A 16,189-nucleotide genomic window follows, 5' to 3' on the forward strand; every position below is an offset into this window, starting at 1 on the left:
AGGGCTGGGTTCACGTCCTTTGTTAATCTTGCCTTTCACGCTGCAACAATTGTTCTTGACAAATTCACCTAAAACTGCACGTAATTGCCACCTTCGTATTGGCGGCCTGTAGGCCTTCGCGCGACGACACGTCGATCTCAGATCGAACGGGCTATTCGGCAAAACGTGGCTTTCCATAAATAAGCGCACTTAATTAACGAAAGCCGGGGACATCAAAAGTGCGTGGCCCCATAAGGAGGGAAAAAACATGAAGCAATATATTTGGTGGACACGTGACCCACACCAAGCTACTCGCACTTCGTAGTAGTGCAATACGTTCATGGGACACAGCCACGGTCGACAAGTGCCGCAACAAAGTAAGGAAATGTAGGGTGGGGAGAGAATGAAGTTCACTAGATAGGCGAAAGAAGGAAGTACATTTTTTATTTCTGAAAGAAAAAGTACGATAACTATACGTACCGTTATAGTAACATAGTAACAGGCCGCATCACTATAACAAAAAAAATAAAGTAATATCGTGGACTGGATACGCATACCTAACCCAGCTACTCGTACCTCGGAGTAGCGTAATGCTTTGGTGACGTACAGCCGGGGCTGTACGTCACTTTTACTGTCCCGACACTGTCACACTGTTCAATTACTTCGTAGAGCTACGTAAAAAGAGAGAGAGAGAGAAAGAGGCAGGCAGGCAGGCAGGCAGGCAGGCAGGCAGGCAGGCAGGCAGGCAGGCAGGCAGGCAGGCAGGCAGGCAGGCAGGCAGGCAGGCAGGCAGGCAGGCAGGCAGGCAGGCAGGCAGGCAGGCAGGCAGGCAGGCAGGCAGGCAGGCAGGCAGGCAGGCAGGCAGGCAGGCAGGCAGGCAGGCAGGCAGGCAGGCAGGCAGGCAGGCAGGCAGGCAGGCAGGCAGGCAGGCAGGCAGGCAGGCAGGCAGGCAGGCAGGCAGGCAGGCAGGCAGGCAGGCAGGCAGGCAGGCAGGCAGGCAGGCAGGCAGGCAGGCAGGCAGGCAGGCAGGCAGGCAGGCAGGCAGGCAGGCAGGCAGGCAGGCAGGCAGGCAGGCAGGCAGGCAGGCAGGCAGGCAGGCAGGCAGGCAGGCAGGCAGGCAGGCAGGCAGGCAGGCAGGCAGGCAGGCAGGCAGGCAGGCAGGCAGGCAGGCAGGCAGGCAGGCAGGCAGGCAGGCAGGCAGGCAGGCAGGCAGGCAGGCAGGCAGGCAGGCAGGCAGGCAGGCAGGCAGGCAGGCAGGCAGGCAGGCAGGCAGGCAGGCAGGCAGGCAGGCAGGCAGGCAGGCAGGCAGGCAGGCAGGCAGGCAGGCAGGCAGGCAGGCAGGCAGGCAGGCAGGCAGGCAGGCAGGCAGGCAGGCAGGCAGGCAGGCAGGCAGGCAGGCAGGCAGGCAGGCAGGCAGGCAGGCAGGCAGGCAGGCAGGCAGGCAGGCAGGCAGGCAGGCAGGCAGGCAGGCAGGCAGGCAGGCAGGCAGGCAGGCAGGCAGGCAGGCAGGCAGGCAGGCAGGCAGGCAGGCAGGCAGGCAGGCAGGCAGGCAGGCAGGCAGGCAGGCAGGCAGGCAGGCAGGCAGGCAGGCAGGCAGGCAGGCAGGCAGGCAGGCAGGCAGGCAGGCAGGCAGGCAGGCAGGCAGGCAGGCAGGCAGGCAGGCAGGCAGGCAGGCAGGCAGGCAGGCAGGCAGGCAGGCAGGCAGGCAGGCAGGCAGGCAGGCAGGCAGGCAGGCAGGCAGGCAGGCAGGCAGGCAGGCAGGCAGGCAGGCAGGCAGGCAGGCAGGCAGGCAGGCAGGCAGGCAGGCAGGCAGGCAGGCAGGCAGGCAGGCAGGCAGGCAGGCAGGCAGGCAGGCAGGCAGGCAGGCAGGCAGGCAGGCAGGCAGGCAGGCAGGCAGGCAGGCAGGCAGGCAGGCAGGCAGGCAGGCAGGCAGGCAGGCAGGCAGGCAGGCAGGCAGGCAGGCAGGCAGGCAGGCAGGCAGGCAGGCAGGCAGGCAGGCAGGCAGGCAGGCAGGCAGGCAGGCAGGCAGGCAGGCAGGCAGGCAGGCAGGCAGGCAGGCAGGCAGGCAGGCAGGCAGGCAGGCAGGCAGGCAGGCAGGCAGGCAGGCAGGCAGGCAGGCAGGCAGGCAGGCAGGCAGGCAGGCAGGCAGGCAGGCAGGCAGGCAGGCAGGCAGGCAGGCAGGCAGGCAGGCAGGCAGGCAGGCAGGCAGGCAGGCAGGCAGGCAGGCAGGCAGGCAGGCAGGCAGGCAGGCAGGCAGGCAGGCAGGCAGGCAGGCAGGCAGGCAGGCAGGCAGGCAGGCAGGCAGGCAGGCAGGCAGGCAGGCAGGCAGGCAGGCAGGCAGGCAGGCAGGCAGGCAGGCAGGCAGGCAGGCAGGCAGGCAGGCAGGCAGGCAGGCAGGCAGGCAGGCAGGCAGGCAGGCAGGCAGGCAGGCAGGCAGGCAGGCAGGCAGGCAGGCAGGCAGGCAGGCAGGCAGGCAGGCAGGCAGGCAGGCAGGCAGGCAGGCAGGCAGGCAGGCAGGCAGGCAGGCAGGCAGGCAGGCAGGCAGGCAGGCAGGCAGGCAGGCAGGCAGGCAGGCAGGCAGGCAGGCAGGCAGGCAGGCAGGCAGGCAGGCAGGCAGGCAGGCAGGCAGGCAGGCAGGCAGGCAGGCAGGCAGGCAGGCAGGCAGGCAGGCAGGCAGGCAGGCAGGCAGGCAGGCAGGCAGGCAGGCAGGCAGGCAGGCAGGCAGGCAGGCAGGCAGGCAGGCAGGCAGGCAGGCAGGCAGGCAGGCAGGCAGGCAGGCAGGCAGGCAGGCAGGCAGGCAGGCAGGCAGGCAGGCAGGCAGGCAGGCAGGCAGGCAGGCAGGCAGGCAGGCAGGCAGGCAGGCAGGCAGGCAGGCAGGCAGGCAGGCAGGCAGGCAGGCAGGCAGGCAGGCAGGCAGGCAGGCAGGCAGGCAGGCAGGCAGGCAGGCAGGCAGGCAGGCAGGCAGGCAGGCAGGCAGGCAGGCAGGCAGGCAGGCAGGCAGGCAGGCAGGCAGGCAGGCAGGCAGGCAGGCAGGCAGGCAGGCAGGCAGGCAGGCAGGCAGGCAGGCAGGCAGGCAGGCAGGCAGGCAGGCAGGCAGGCAGGCAGGCAGGCGAGTTGGTAAGTAGGTAGGTTTAGCGGAGTAGTAAGCGAAAGCTGATTAGCGTTATCGGCTGAGAGGTCTTGATGGCACTCTTGTTCTCGCGTCATATGGGCTGGTTTGCGCGTCTCAGTTTTAAAATTCTACACTTTAGATCTTGTTCTGCTTGCGAACTGCATGCGGCTCAATCATGGTCTCTAAAGGTAAGACTGGTCTGGCGCATGCAAGGAAGAAATGCTGGAAGAAAGTTATTCACTTCCATGATTTTCTATTAACTCTACTGAATCCTGTTTAGACATTTTATGGACGCGAAATTCCAACCGAACCAAAAACATTCATCTCGCTTACATTTAGAATTCATTACAACTTAGTGCTGGGCGAGTTGGTAGTTCTTGATGTAGGGTTTTTTTAGCTCAAACAAAGATAAAGACAAGAAAGGCGAGACGTACACACACAAGCGCTTGTGTGTGTACGTCTCGCCTTTCTTGTCTTTGTCTTTGCGCTAAACAAACCCCTACATTTCGAATGTTCGAGCATTGTACCTGGTCCTCTTTGCAGCGACACGGGAAGCCGCCTTTTGCTAGCGCTTCGCGACTTCGTCCGAGCTGGAAGCTTCTCTTGATGCGGCTCTATGCTCTCGTAGTACAGTGCACTAACGCGTGGGCGCCCACTGTTCGGTCGCCGACTTGTAGTCTTAGCCGCATATCAACGTAACGGTATTCATATGGTATCATGGTACTACAGTGCCATAAACGTATCGGCCAGTGTTCTGTAACAAGTGACCCGTGGTGCCGTCGGTGCGGCCCTCTGGCTCAAAACATTTCAGGAGTGAGGCCCTTTGGTTGTATTCAGTGGGAAAAGTGTGCTGGTAAAGCAACTCTGAACCTTTCGAATACCCTCCGAGAAATGCCTTAAACCACAGTCATTTCCCAATTAAATGCAACTAAAAGGACTCGCTGTAAATGGCGTGCCTTCTTAGTGGAAATGAAAAGGGGCGCTAGCCCCCTTAAAATGCATAAACTTCGGACAGCGTTAAGAACAAGGCATTGAACAACAATCCCACTCCTTCATTTCCAACTCAACGTCTTTCCTTTTCAAGATAAGTGTCTCTGGTATTATGAAGCGTTCTACTAATTCTGCAGTTTTCTCCGAACCATTCTGAAGTGGTGCCCGCTCAGAGTTTATTCAGATTCGAGCATGCTTCGCTTTTCAACGAGGATTGAAGGGTGTGGTTTTAGAACGAGACGATTTGTTTGTTTAAAATTTATTTTTGTTTCAATTTAATCTTTTTTTTAATATAGTTATCATTTATTGCTTTTCAGTTTAGCGCCTTCTGGCCCTCGAGAGACCACATTTTCATAATGCAGCCGCACAGCAATTAGATTATGACACACCTGGGCTAACGGCCTTTGGAAGACTGACTGCGCCTCCACCACCACATTTGAGACGTAGGGCCCCGTGATGGCCAGATCCGTTGCCATAACAACCGGTGCGAGCTCTTTCCTCTTGTTCATCATGCGCGTTTCTTTAGGCTTACTCTGCAACTTTTGACTCTTAATGCGCTAAGGTTAGGGAGCTCGAGAGGAGGAAAGCCGGCGTCACTGTCCTTGCTGATCACATTGAATTTAGACACGACAAATTACTGCAGTTCTTTAGCCATTCTTGCCTGAATGAAATTACGTGGGAATAGCTGCAGCTGCTTCGTCGCGTTGTTTGCCTATGGGTAAAACCGCAGGAGGTCTCTCACATCTCCAACTGATCCGAGCGCTGCAGTCAGTCTACAAAAGGTCAACAAACCGAAGCGAGTCGTTCTTTCAGTCAATTCTATGATAAGCAGGCAGAAGCGAAATACAACCACTTAAGGCCATAAATGGAAAGATTAACAGCGCAACAAAAAGACACTCACAAATAGGTGCACGGGACCGCGCCTGTCCTGCGCGCCTATTTGTGAGTGTCTTTTTGTTGCACTATTAATCTTTCCTTTTATCAGCAATGCACCAACTATCCCAGTAATAAGTTTTAATCACTTAGTTCAGTTCAGTCGTTCAGTGGTATCCGACTCTTTGTGCCCCTATGGACCATATCACGCCACGCTTTCCGGTCTCTCACTGTCTTCCTAACATCACATATCTTCATCTGCAGGGCCTCGAGGATGCCATCTAACCATCGCGTTCGCTGCCTACCCCTTCTCCGGTCACCCTCAACCTTTCCCAACATCAAATCTCTCTCCAGCGACTCCTCTCTTCTCATCAGATGACCAAAGTAGCTGAGCTTTAACTTTAGAATTTGACCCTCCAATGAGCAGTCAGGGTTTATGGTCGACAATATCGACTGATTTGATCTTCTGGCAGTCCAAGGAACTCTCAAGAGTCTCCGCCAGCACCACAATTCAAACGCGTCAATTCTTCGGCGGTCAGCCTTCTTCACAGTCCAACTCTCGCATCCATACATCACAACTGGAAAGACCATAGCGCGATTTATACGGATCTTGGTTGACAAACTAATGTCTCTGCTCTTTTCTAGGCGGTCAAGGCTAGCCATGGCTCTCTTTCCCAGAAGCAGGCGTCTCCTAATTTCATGGCTGCAGTCTCCTTCCGAGGTAATCTTGGAGCCCAAGGAGAGAAAATCTCTCACAGCTTCCACTTCTTGTCCATTGATGCTTCAGGACTTGATAGGACAAAACGCCATGATCTTTGTCTTTTTAATATTCAGTTTAAGCCCAAACTTCTCCCTGTCTTCTTTTACGTGCATTAGAAAACTCTTCAGTTCCACTTCACTTTCTGCTTTTAAAGTGGTATCATCCACATATATAAGGTTGTTGATACATTTTTCAGCAATCTTCACTCCAGCTGAAGACTCGTCCCGACCGGCCTTCCTCATGATGCACATAGTATATAGGTTAAATTGGCAGGGCGACAGTATGCAGCCTTGTCTCACTCCTTTCGCAATTGGAAACCAATCAGTAAGACCATGCCCCGTTCTGACTGTGGCCTCTTTCCCTTCACACAGGTTCCTGAGGAGACAGATGAGGTGAATTGGAACTCCCATCTCTTGGATAGCTTTCCACAATCTACTGTGATCTACGCAGTCAAACACTTTCGCATAATCAATAAAGCAGAAGTAGATGGGTTTCTGGAACTCTCTTGCCTTTTCCATGATCCAGCGAAGGTTGGCAATCTGGTCTCTAGTTCCTCTGCCCTTTCGAAACCCAGCTTGCACGTCCGGAAGCTCCCGATTCACATACTGCTGCAGCCTACCTAGGAGGATTTTCAACATCACCTTGCTAGCATGCGAAATAAGCGCGATCGTGCGGTAGTCTAAACAATATTTGGCACTGCCTTTCTTTGGAATGGGGATGTAAACTGACATCCTCCAATGATGTGGACACTGCAGGGTTGTCCAAATTTGCTGACATAATATATACAGTACGTTAACAGCGTCATGGTTGAGGTTTTGAAGCAACTCAGCTGGAATGCCATCAATTCCTCTAGCTTTGTTCTTAGCAAGGCTGGCTAAGGCCCATTCAACTTCACTCTTCAGGATGCCCTGCTCGAAATCAGTAATCACAACCATCTTATGTTGGGTTTGCACATCCGGGTCCTTCTTGTACAGTTCTGTGTATTCCTGCCACCTCTTCTTAATCTCTGAGGCTTCAGTGAGGTCCCTGCCTCGTTTGTCCTTTATCATGCCCAGCTTAGCACAGAAGCTTCCTTTGATATCTTCGTCTTACACAGAGCTCTTGTGTTCCTCAATTGGCTGTTGTCCTCAACTGCTTGGCACTGTATGTTCAGGAAGGCATTCTTATCTCTCCTTGCTATTTTCTGAAAATCTGCATTGACAACCTTGTATCGTTCTCTTTCCCCCATACCTTTTGCCATCCTCCTTTCCTCAGCTATTTGCAAAACCTCTTCAGATAACCAGTTTGCTTTCTTGCATTTCGTTTGCTTTGGAACTACCTTAGTAGCAACTTCTTGTATTATATCACGAACATCAGTCCACATCTCTTCAGGCTCTCTGTCTTCTAGATATAATTCTTGAAATGGATTCCTCACTTCCACAGCATATACTGATGGAATTTGATCCAGATCATACCTGAAAGGCCTTCTAGTTTTCTGCTTTTTCCTGAATCGAAGCTTAAATTTGAAAACAAGAAGCTGATGATCGGTGCCACAAACGGCCCCAGGCCTTGTTTTTACTGCTTGTATAGCGCTTCTCTATCTCGGCCGGCAAAGAATATAATCAATCTGATTCCTGTACAGACCGTCCGGTTAAGTCCATGTGTACAGGCGCCTCTTGTGCTGTTGAAAAAGGGTATTCGCTATGGTCAGGTTGTTTTCTTGACAAAACTCTACTAGCCTCTGGCCAGCTTCATTTAGCTCAAGAAGACCGAACTTGCCTGTACTTCCGGATATTTCTTCACTCCCTACCTTAGCATTCCAATCTCCTATTAGAAAAAGGACGTCTGATGATGGAGTGCAGTCTAAAAGGCATTGCAGGTCAGCATAAAATCTCTCAACGTCAGCTTCTTCAGCAGTAGTGGTTGGTGCACAGGCTTAGATAGCTGTTATGTTGAAAGGGTGACCTTGGATCCGAAGTGAAATCATTCGGTCGTTTTTGGAGTTGTACCCTAGCACTGCTTTGCCCATTCTTCTCTTTACTCTTAGAGCGACCCCATTCCTTCTCCTGGATTCGTGCCCACAATGAAAGACATAATGGTCACCGGAATTAAATTCTCCCAATCCGGTCCACTTGAGCTCGCTGATACCTAAGATATCAATGTTTAGTCTGTCCATTTCTCGCTTGATGACATCGTTTACCTTGCGTCATAGATCTTACATTCCATGTTGCTATGTGATATATCTCGTTGCAACATCGAACTTTCCGGTCGCTTCCCGACACATTCACAACTGAGCGTCCTTTTAGCTTTATCCCAGCCGCTTCATTCGTCCTGGAGCTACTAGGAATCGCCCTTTGTTCATCCCCAGTAACATGTGGATCGCCTTCCAACCTGGGGGGGCTCATCTTCCGGCGCCATATCATTAATGCTATTGTAACTGGCCATAGGGTTTTCTTGGCAGGAAATACTGGAGTGGGTTACCATTACCTTCTCCAGTGAATCACATTATGTCAGAACTCTCTGCCGTGACCTGTCTATCTTGGGTGGCCCTACACAGCAGAGCTCACGACTTCATCGAGTTTCGTAAGCCCTCCGCCACGACAAGGCAGTGAGCCATGAATCACTTAGGGTCTCCCAATTTTTCTCTTTTCCGAAGGTGAGAATCCCCTTTACTACATTGGCTGCCTCGTTGCACTCCGTGTATTTAGGTTAGAAACTAAGCTATGAAGCGCTAGCATTGAGGAGTGATGTGTCCACTTACCTTCTGGTGGAAGCAGAAGCAGCGAAATCGTGTATGCCAGCGAGGCGTCGTCGACGACAGCTAGTCGCCCACCGCGCTCGCTGCAGCTTCGGCCTGCTTCGCGGTAAGTAGCCGGTGAAGAGTTCAGCCAAAGGCAGGTCTTGTTATTGGAGAAGGCTAGCCATCCACCTCGCGGACATGGAGTGAGGCCTTGTCGAAAAAACGGGAAACAAATTTCAGAAATCTTCGAAGGTATGACCCGTTGGCTTTCGCTTATGGCAAAGTGGAGGCATCCGCAACTGACAATTTCAGCGCTGCATCATTAGCTGTAGAGGTTATCGTGTAATCGAGAGTTTCCCACGTGCGCATCTTTTTATAAAGCCAAGAGAAGAAATCGAGCTCAGCTCCACTACGGAACATAAAAAAATGAGAACTATTCAGGCAGTGCTCGCAGAAAAGTAAATGAAGAAAGGTGCTATTCTAGCACACTGGCCATCATATGAGGTGTTTGAAGGATGATGCCTCTAATCATTAAATAGAGCCTTTTCGGCACTTGAAGGCGGCTTCTGTGGCTAATTTCTACCAGTGTTAGCGGTAATTTAGAGACAGGAAAATATTAATAAATAGTAAACTGACTAAGTAATTTTTATAAAGAGTTTCGTATTACAAATGCGCATCTAATTGGAATGAGAGATTTGAGGTAGGCTGTAATGAGTGACCATATTAGTGTTTTGAATTTCGATTGCCTCTGTTGCTGGGGCTCAACAAATTTTGCTATCATTTCGGAAACCTATAAGCCCTGCCCCCCGCGGCGTCAATCGATGACGAAAATGTACTGTCCACTTGGCGTGGAGCAGTAGGCAGCATCAAGCATCGCAGGGCGAGCAGTACAAATGAGGAGAGCGGACACTTGCGCCTTTGATTGATGGCGCTGGGCTCGGGACTTAGAGCGCGAGTTTTACGAAAGTGCGCGTCTTTTGGCGCGAGATAGCCAATAATATTTGAGCAACAGCGCTAAGGATATAATCGTGTTTTCGCGATTCTAAAAGCCGATATGGCTCGGCATAACGGTAGGCGACAAATCTAATTGTAGCTACACTCATAACGCTAAAAGTCAAATAGAAGTTATAATCATAGATAAAGTATCTTAATAGTTATAAATATTTCCTGGTGTAAGTCAGCGATTGACTGTTCTACCTCAGAGGCCGTCCTCATATGTCAGAAAGCGTATTTTGAAATGTGTTGCCTTGAAAATAAAACTACAAATATATGCCACAAAGGGCAAATCGAGCTCTTCTACTGTGCGTTCAAGATTCTGATGAGCGACTAACTCTATTCTTATCTATTGCTACCAGGAAACTTGTGTCATGTGTCTGACACGGCTGGTCTCGTAGAAGCCACATACTGCTATTAGTCGCATTACCCCTTCTAAGACATGTCTCTGGTTATCGGAGGGCGGCGAAAGGTACTGAAAAAAATGCGTTGAAAGCAGTACTGCATTTTGGTGCGCATCAAAAAAATTTTGTCCAGTCGAAATCTACAAAACATATATTACAGCTCATGTATTGTGCCTAGAATATACTGGCTAGTGAGCCGTGCTTCGGCAGTTACCCATAGGAAGGGGTAGCGCGGTTTGCATTGACTGCCACCAGTCGAAAATTGAGAGCGCTGCGCACAGTAAGTGTGCGGAAGCGTCATCATCATATGTGTAGATCAACACACATTTGGTGTAGAAGGTTTTATACTTTATTTCGATATTTTTCCGTGGCCTAAATTTAAAACTCATTGATTTCTCGGCGCGTAAACGAGAACGACCATATTAGCCTCAGCAATCAGCAGACGACCTCGTTCATCAGACGCTTTCTATCAGCAAACGATATCGATTGCGTAGCTGGCGTTGCCCTGCGTGCGAATGCATGATTGCGTAATTTGGTTGGTGCATGTCATTCCCAGCTGGCGGCGGCATCCTGCGGGGCCCTGGAATAAGGGCGGACGACCACCGCTACGGACGATGGTAGACATCTAACCACCACTAACTCTATAGATGAAATAAATGTTTATTCTCTCTCTCTCTCTCTCCCTGGTGCATGTCGTGTGTTTACGCGCGTTATTTGTGACAATGATTACTCATTACAACGCCGCATCACAAGAATATCCAGGTAAATTGACCTTGTAAAGAAGGGCCACGTTTAATATCAATGTACCGGAGTGGATCTCTATGATACAATGCAAATGTGCCCTTCTTCACGACCCCGGTGGACATTGAATTACTTCCAAATTGGATGAAGTTATTACGCGGGCAGATGGAAGACGCACACAAGGCAAAGGTGTCTCCCAGGATTCGATTGAGGGCGCCTCAGCCGACTTCCTGGCACAAACACGCACACTCCTAAAACCGCTGTCAAAATTGTCCACACACCCCCTCTCAGTAGCGCCCCTGACGGCAGCCGATGGCAGTCACTGCTCTCGGTAGCATCTCGGCGTTCTCGGTCGGCGCACTAGGCGGTATAATCTAGGTACTGTGGCTTAAGGCCAGTCACACTGCGAGCTCAAGTGAAAAATTTCTTCCGCCGCATAATTCTCCTTCTTGGGCTTACTCTCGACCTTTATGTATTGTTTAGCGCCAAAAAAACAATAATAAAAATAGAGAATGAGGATGTACTTACTGCGGAGTAAAACGTGGTATCTCGGGACACATGTTGCGTTCAGGTGATCAGAGCAGGATGTTTGCATTATGCTGTCCGAGCTCAGCGTCGTTTGGGGCTCGTTTGTTCCTGCCATTGTCATATAGCAGGCGTCCATTATGACGTCTTGTGGAAGGGCTACTGGAACCAGCAGCTCCGACCTGCACGTTGTTGAATACGCGCGGTCATGTTTGTGCAGCAATCAATGTTATGTGACGTGATGCGAATGGGGACTGGATCTACGGCGTGATAGACGAAATCACCCGTCCTGACGTTCATCAGAATGACTGGTGGCTAGGGGGCTAGAGCCTCTTTTATTGAGGGTTCAAAACGAAAGTGGCTGGCTGGAAGCTTGCTTCTCTCTGGCAAGAATAAAGCACCACTGAACGTACGGGCATCCAAGTAGTGAAACGCAGCCAACGGTTAAAAAAATTACTAGGACGGTTTATTACGCGTTTTCATTCTGGTAATCTTTGTTAACTTTGTTCGTTTAAATTAATATTTTTTTGTTATAACTGCACAGTGTAATATTAATGTAGGGTGCATATCCCATATCTACGTTGGCAAATCATACTGACCAGAATAGGTGCTAGCTATAGATGACTGTTTTAACGCGCCCGGAATCAATGAACCTTCATGGCCTGCGTGTTGCGCTGCTGCCCTGAATACAGAGGTCTAGAGTTCGAACCCAGCTAGAGACAAAATTAACTTACTTTTATTGCCTGAAATACCCCGGCTTCATTTGGTCCTTCTTTGAATTCGCTATCTTAATTTGAATGCGGCTTTTTCAAAAATCCTTCGCGAGGTAATGTGATCATGATGCCGTGACCCTGTCGACCAATCAGGATTTCACTCCGGCGGTAGCTTGTTGGCGTAACGAGATCCGCACGCTATTATGTAAAATTCCGGAGAGGGTGCACATTTTATACTCTTGGGAAGTGCTACAATTCTGATATTAAATTTATCCCGATCTGGACGAATCACTCGAGTGTATTTCTCTATAAAGGGGACAGCTGCGCGTTGTCACTAAAAGAAAAAGGAAAATAATTGCGAGAAACAGGAACACAGTTTCTTTAATACACACAGTTGTAGATTTAGCAAACATATCATATCCCTTCAGGCTTCAGGAGGGCAGGGAGCGATTTTAACTTTGCGGGCCAAATTTCGCGACCTCAATATGCGACGAATAATTTCTAGCTTTCTTTTTCACCACGCTCGTTGCCAGCCTAAATATTTAATTAACAATAACTGGAATCGATTCGAAGCCACAAACATTATTTACTTCTGAAAGCCCACACCATTGATGATAAAATGACGTCATAGTTTGGAGCCGTTTCATTCCAAATACTGTGCTACCCTGTCTGAAAGCAGAATCACTTTCCACACCTCTGCGTCTGTGCATCGTTTAAAAAATTGTTAAAAAATTTTGTACGAGGCCGAGGCAGTGTGTAGGTTGCGGTTATCATTATTTCCCATCGTGTGCATATAAATTACCCTTGTAGAAACTGATATGTGTCTTCTGTTATACGTTTGGTTTGGTTTGGTTTGTGGAGTTTAACGTCTCAAAGCGACTCAGGCTATAAGAGACGCCGTAGTGAGGACTCCGGAAATTTTGACCACCTGGGGTTCGTAACACCGCACAGCGCACGGACGCCTAGCTTTTCACCTGCACCGAAAAGCGGCTGCCGAGGCCGAGATTCGATTCCGCGTCCATGGGAGCAGTGGTCCAGCGCCTAACCCCTGCGCCAATCCGGCGGGATATTCTGTTATATGATATTCGCGTTGTTCTTTTTGTACTCTCACTGTTCACTCTAGTATAGCTGCTGTTAATTTCACTTTTGACAAATAACATTAATCGAGGGTCCAAGTGCAGTCTGCGGCTTTGGGACCTTTTGTATAATAGCATACCTACGTTCAATTTTTTGTAATGCATATTATTTGATATGATTTGAAAAATAATGATGGAAACGATGGACAACATGTGCTTCAATGCAACATGTGCACAAATTTTAAGTGCCTCTTGATAACCGTTTTTAGGTGGAAAATGTAAGCATAGGTGATCCCCTAAGATCATCGAAAAACATAGCTAAATTATGAAGTGCTTGTGTGAGCACTGCACGTTTCAGTGTTCCAAGAAAAAAAAACAGCCTTAGTTCCTTCGTTTTCGCAACGTGTTGTGATGTCACAGTAAGTGAACCATGCATAAACTGATGTGCTTTCTCAATATAGTTTTTGTTAGTTAACGTTGAGTGTCTCCTGGTTTCTGTGTCTTTTATGGCATGCATATATGAAATACGTCAGACATTCGATAATGGACCCGCGTACACGGATGCCCCATACATGGCTCATTTTGGCTGTAGCCAGGTCCTCTTTCATGCTCTTCTCTCTATCCCAGCAACTCACACTAGGGACCCGTTCCAATCCCCCACCCATCATCCCCGGTTATTCTCTCGCATGAGGTCTTTTCCATCATCCAAACCACTCAACATTTTGACACCTCTGCCTCATTATATTGTCCCGTTGCAAAAAGGCGTGTGAATGCCGCTGAGCCGGTAACACAGACAGCCCGGTGTTGGTGAAGTCCAGGCAAGAAATGTGCGATCACGAAACGGGAGCTTCGTCGTCTTCTGCTTCTCTTCCTTGTCTTCTTCACACTGAAAGCATTAGCTCCCCCGGTGGGCAAGCATCTACTCGATGCTCGAGACAAGTCACGGACTCACAGGGAGGGCGTCCTCGCGTGATAAGGTTTGAGGCGAACGACGTGGACCACCTCTGGGTGTGCGGCACGACTTGATCGTGGGGCCTCATGAGGAACAACTTCGTAGTTGAGAGCGCCAATGCGGCATAGAATTCGGTAAGGACGGAAGTAGCGACGCAAGAGCTTTTCGCTAAGTCCGCGTCGTCGAATCGGAGACCAAACCCAGACAAGATCACCTGTCTGATATTTAACCTCGCGGGCCTGCGGGTTGTAGCGTCACGCATCCTGCACCTGCTGCTCACGGATGCGTAGCTTAGCGAGCTGGCGGGCTTCTTCGACACGTTGCACAAAGTACGCATCGTCATCATTGGGGTGGTCGTCAACATCGGGCAGCATGGCGTCGAGTGTTGTGGTGACTTGGCGGCCATAAACAAGGCTACACGGCGTCATATTGGTCTTTTCTTGGATGGCTGTATTGTACGCAAACGTTACGTAAGGTAGGACTGCATCCCAAGTTTTGTGCTGAACGTCCACATTGCTTAAAAGCATGTCGCCAAACGTTGTGTTTAAACGTTCGGTTAATCCGTTTGTTTGGGGATGGTAGGAAGTAGTCCTGCGGTGACTTGCGTGACTTAAGCCAAGAATATGCTGCATAAGCTCAGCAGAAAAGGCAGCACCTCGGTCCGTGGCGCAGGACGATTTGCAGTACAAAGAATTTTGCAACTTCTATAGCGGTTCCACTCAGAAGAGCCGCTGTCTCCGCGTAACGTGTCAGGTAGTCGGTGGCGACTATTATCCACTTTTGTCCGGAGCTTGAGGTGAGGAATGGTCCTAAGAAATCCATCGCGATTTCTTTAAACGGCTGTGAAGGAGGCTCTATATATGGGTTTTAGGAAGCCGGCTGGCTTGACAGGAGGAATATTTCGGCGCTGACAGTCACGGCAAGTGCGAACATAATTCGTAACGTCATGTCCCAAACGAGGCTAGTAGTATTTTTCTGTGGTTCTCGCTTGCGTTCTAGTGATTCCAAGGTGGCCCGAAGCTGGTTAGTCGTGGCAGGCATGCAAAATTTCGTAGCGTAGATTCGTAAGAACGACAAGCTAGTAATGTCGACTGTTGGGGGCAAAATTCTTTTTGAGCAGCACGTTGTCGTGAAGGCAGAGAGATGGTAAAGCGCGCCGTAAGCTACAGGACCTCTGCCGCTATCACTTTGCAGATAATAAATTATTGCCTGAAGATCAGGATCGGTGCGTTGTTGCACGCTGACGTCTGTAGAGCTTACTGCGTTAACGAAGGCGTCCTGTTTGCCTGCGCCAGTTGGGGCAGGCTCGACGGGAGCCCGGGAAAGACAATCTGCGTCCAAATGTTTACGACCAGATGTGTTGGTCACTGTGATGTCATATTCTGGTAGGCGGAGACTCCATCGTGCAAGGCGCCTTGACGGATCCTTGATACTGGCTGACCAGCAAAATGCGTGATGATCCGTCACTACTTTGAAAGGTCTCCCGTACAGGCATGGCCTGAACTTCATAATTGCCCACAAGATGGTGACGCACTCTTTTTCAGTGGCAGAATAATTGCCCTCAGTCTTCGACAGCGAAGGACTTGCGTACGCCAGTAGACGTTCTTGACCCTTTTGGACCTGAACTAGAAGTGCCCAAACCAAAATCACTCGCACCCGTGTGTACCTCCGTATCAGCGTGTTCATCAAAGTGCTTCAGAACGGGCGGTGACTGAAGGCGGCATTGAATGTCCTGAAATGTCTGCTGCTGTGGTGTTTCCCATTGGAACTGTACATCTGCCTTGGTGAGATAAGTAAGGGGCGCGGCGAGTTCGGAGAAATTTGGCACAAAGCGACGGTAGTACGCACATAACCCAAGGAAGCGCGAAGTTCCTTCTGGTCTCGTGGTGGTGGGAAATTCGAGATGGCAACAGTTTTCTCGGGATCAGGAAAGACCCCTTCCTTGTTGACGACGTGGCCTAAAAATTTCAATTTTTTTTTTGTAGGCAAAGTGACATTTTTCTGCCTTTAATGTAAGGCCGGAGGACTTTATAGTTTGCAGTACCACCTCGAGGCACCGAATGTCCTCGGAAAAACTAGGGGCGAAGACGATCACATCGTCCAGGTATACAAAACAAGTCTGCTATTTCAGGTCCTAGAGGACGCTGTCTATAAGCCTTTGAAAAGTCGCTGGCGCGGAGCAAAGGCCAAACGGCATAACCTGAAACTCGTACAGCCTGTCTGGAGTGATAAATGCAGTCTACTCGCATTCCCCCCCGTCTACCTCGATTTGCCAGTACCCACATTTGAGGCCCATGGAAGAGCAATACTTGGTGTTTCATAGGCGATCTAAAGCGTCATCGATTCTGGGCA

The 16,189-nt window shown here is 50.5% G+C and overlaps 1 protein-coding gene across 6 annotated transcripts in view; it reads right to left on the reverse strand.

Moving 5' to 3' along the window:
* Positions 1-16,189, reverse strand: part of LOC146184434 (uncharacterized) — a 237,256-nt gene that overhangs the window by 101,570 nt on the left and 119,497 nt on the right. For all 6 annotated transcript variants that reach the window (XR_014708867.1, XM_084609389.1, XM_084609390.1 and 3 more), the window contains 2 exons: positions 11,100-11,278; positions 8,455-8,643 (listed from right to left, as the gene is read on the reverse strand). Coding sequence is in view for 5 of the 6 variants with exons in the window: in XM_084609389.1 (XP_084465515.1) it covers positions 8,455-8,643; positions 11,100-11,278 (368 nt within the window). In the remaining variant the exon portion in view is untranslated. The remainder of the gene's footprint in view (positions 1-8,454; positions 8,644-11,099; positions 11,279-16,189) is intronic.

Source organism: Amblyomma maculatum, chromosome 7 (assembly GCF_055883805.1).
Source record: "Amblyomma maculatum isolate TAMU_Amacu chromosome 7, ASM5588380v1, whole genome shotgun sequence".
NCBI classification, from domain to species: domain Eukaryota; kingdom Metazoa; phylum Arthropoda; class Arachnida; order Ixodida; family Ixodidae; genus Amblyomma; species Amblyomma maculatum.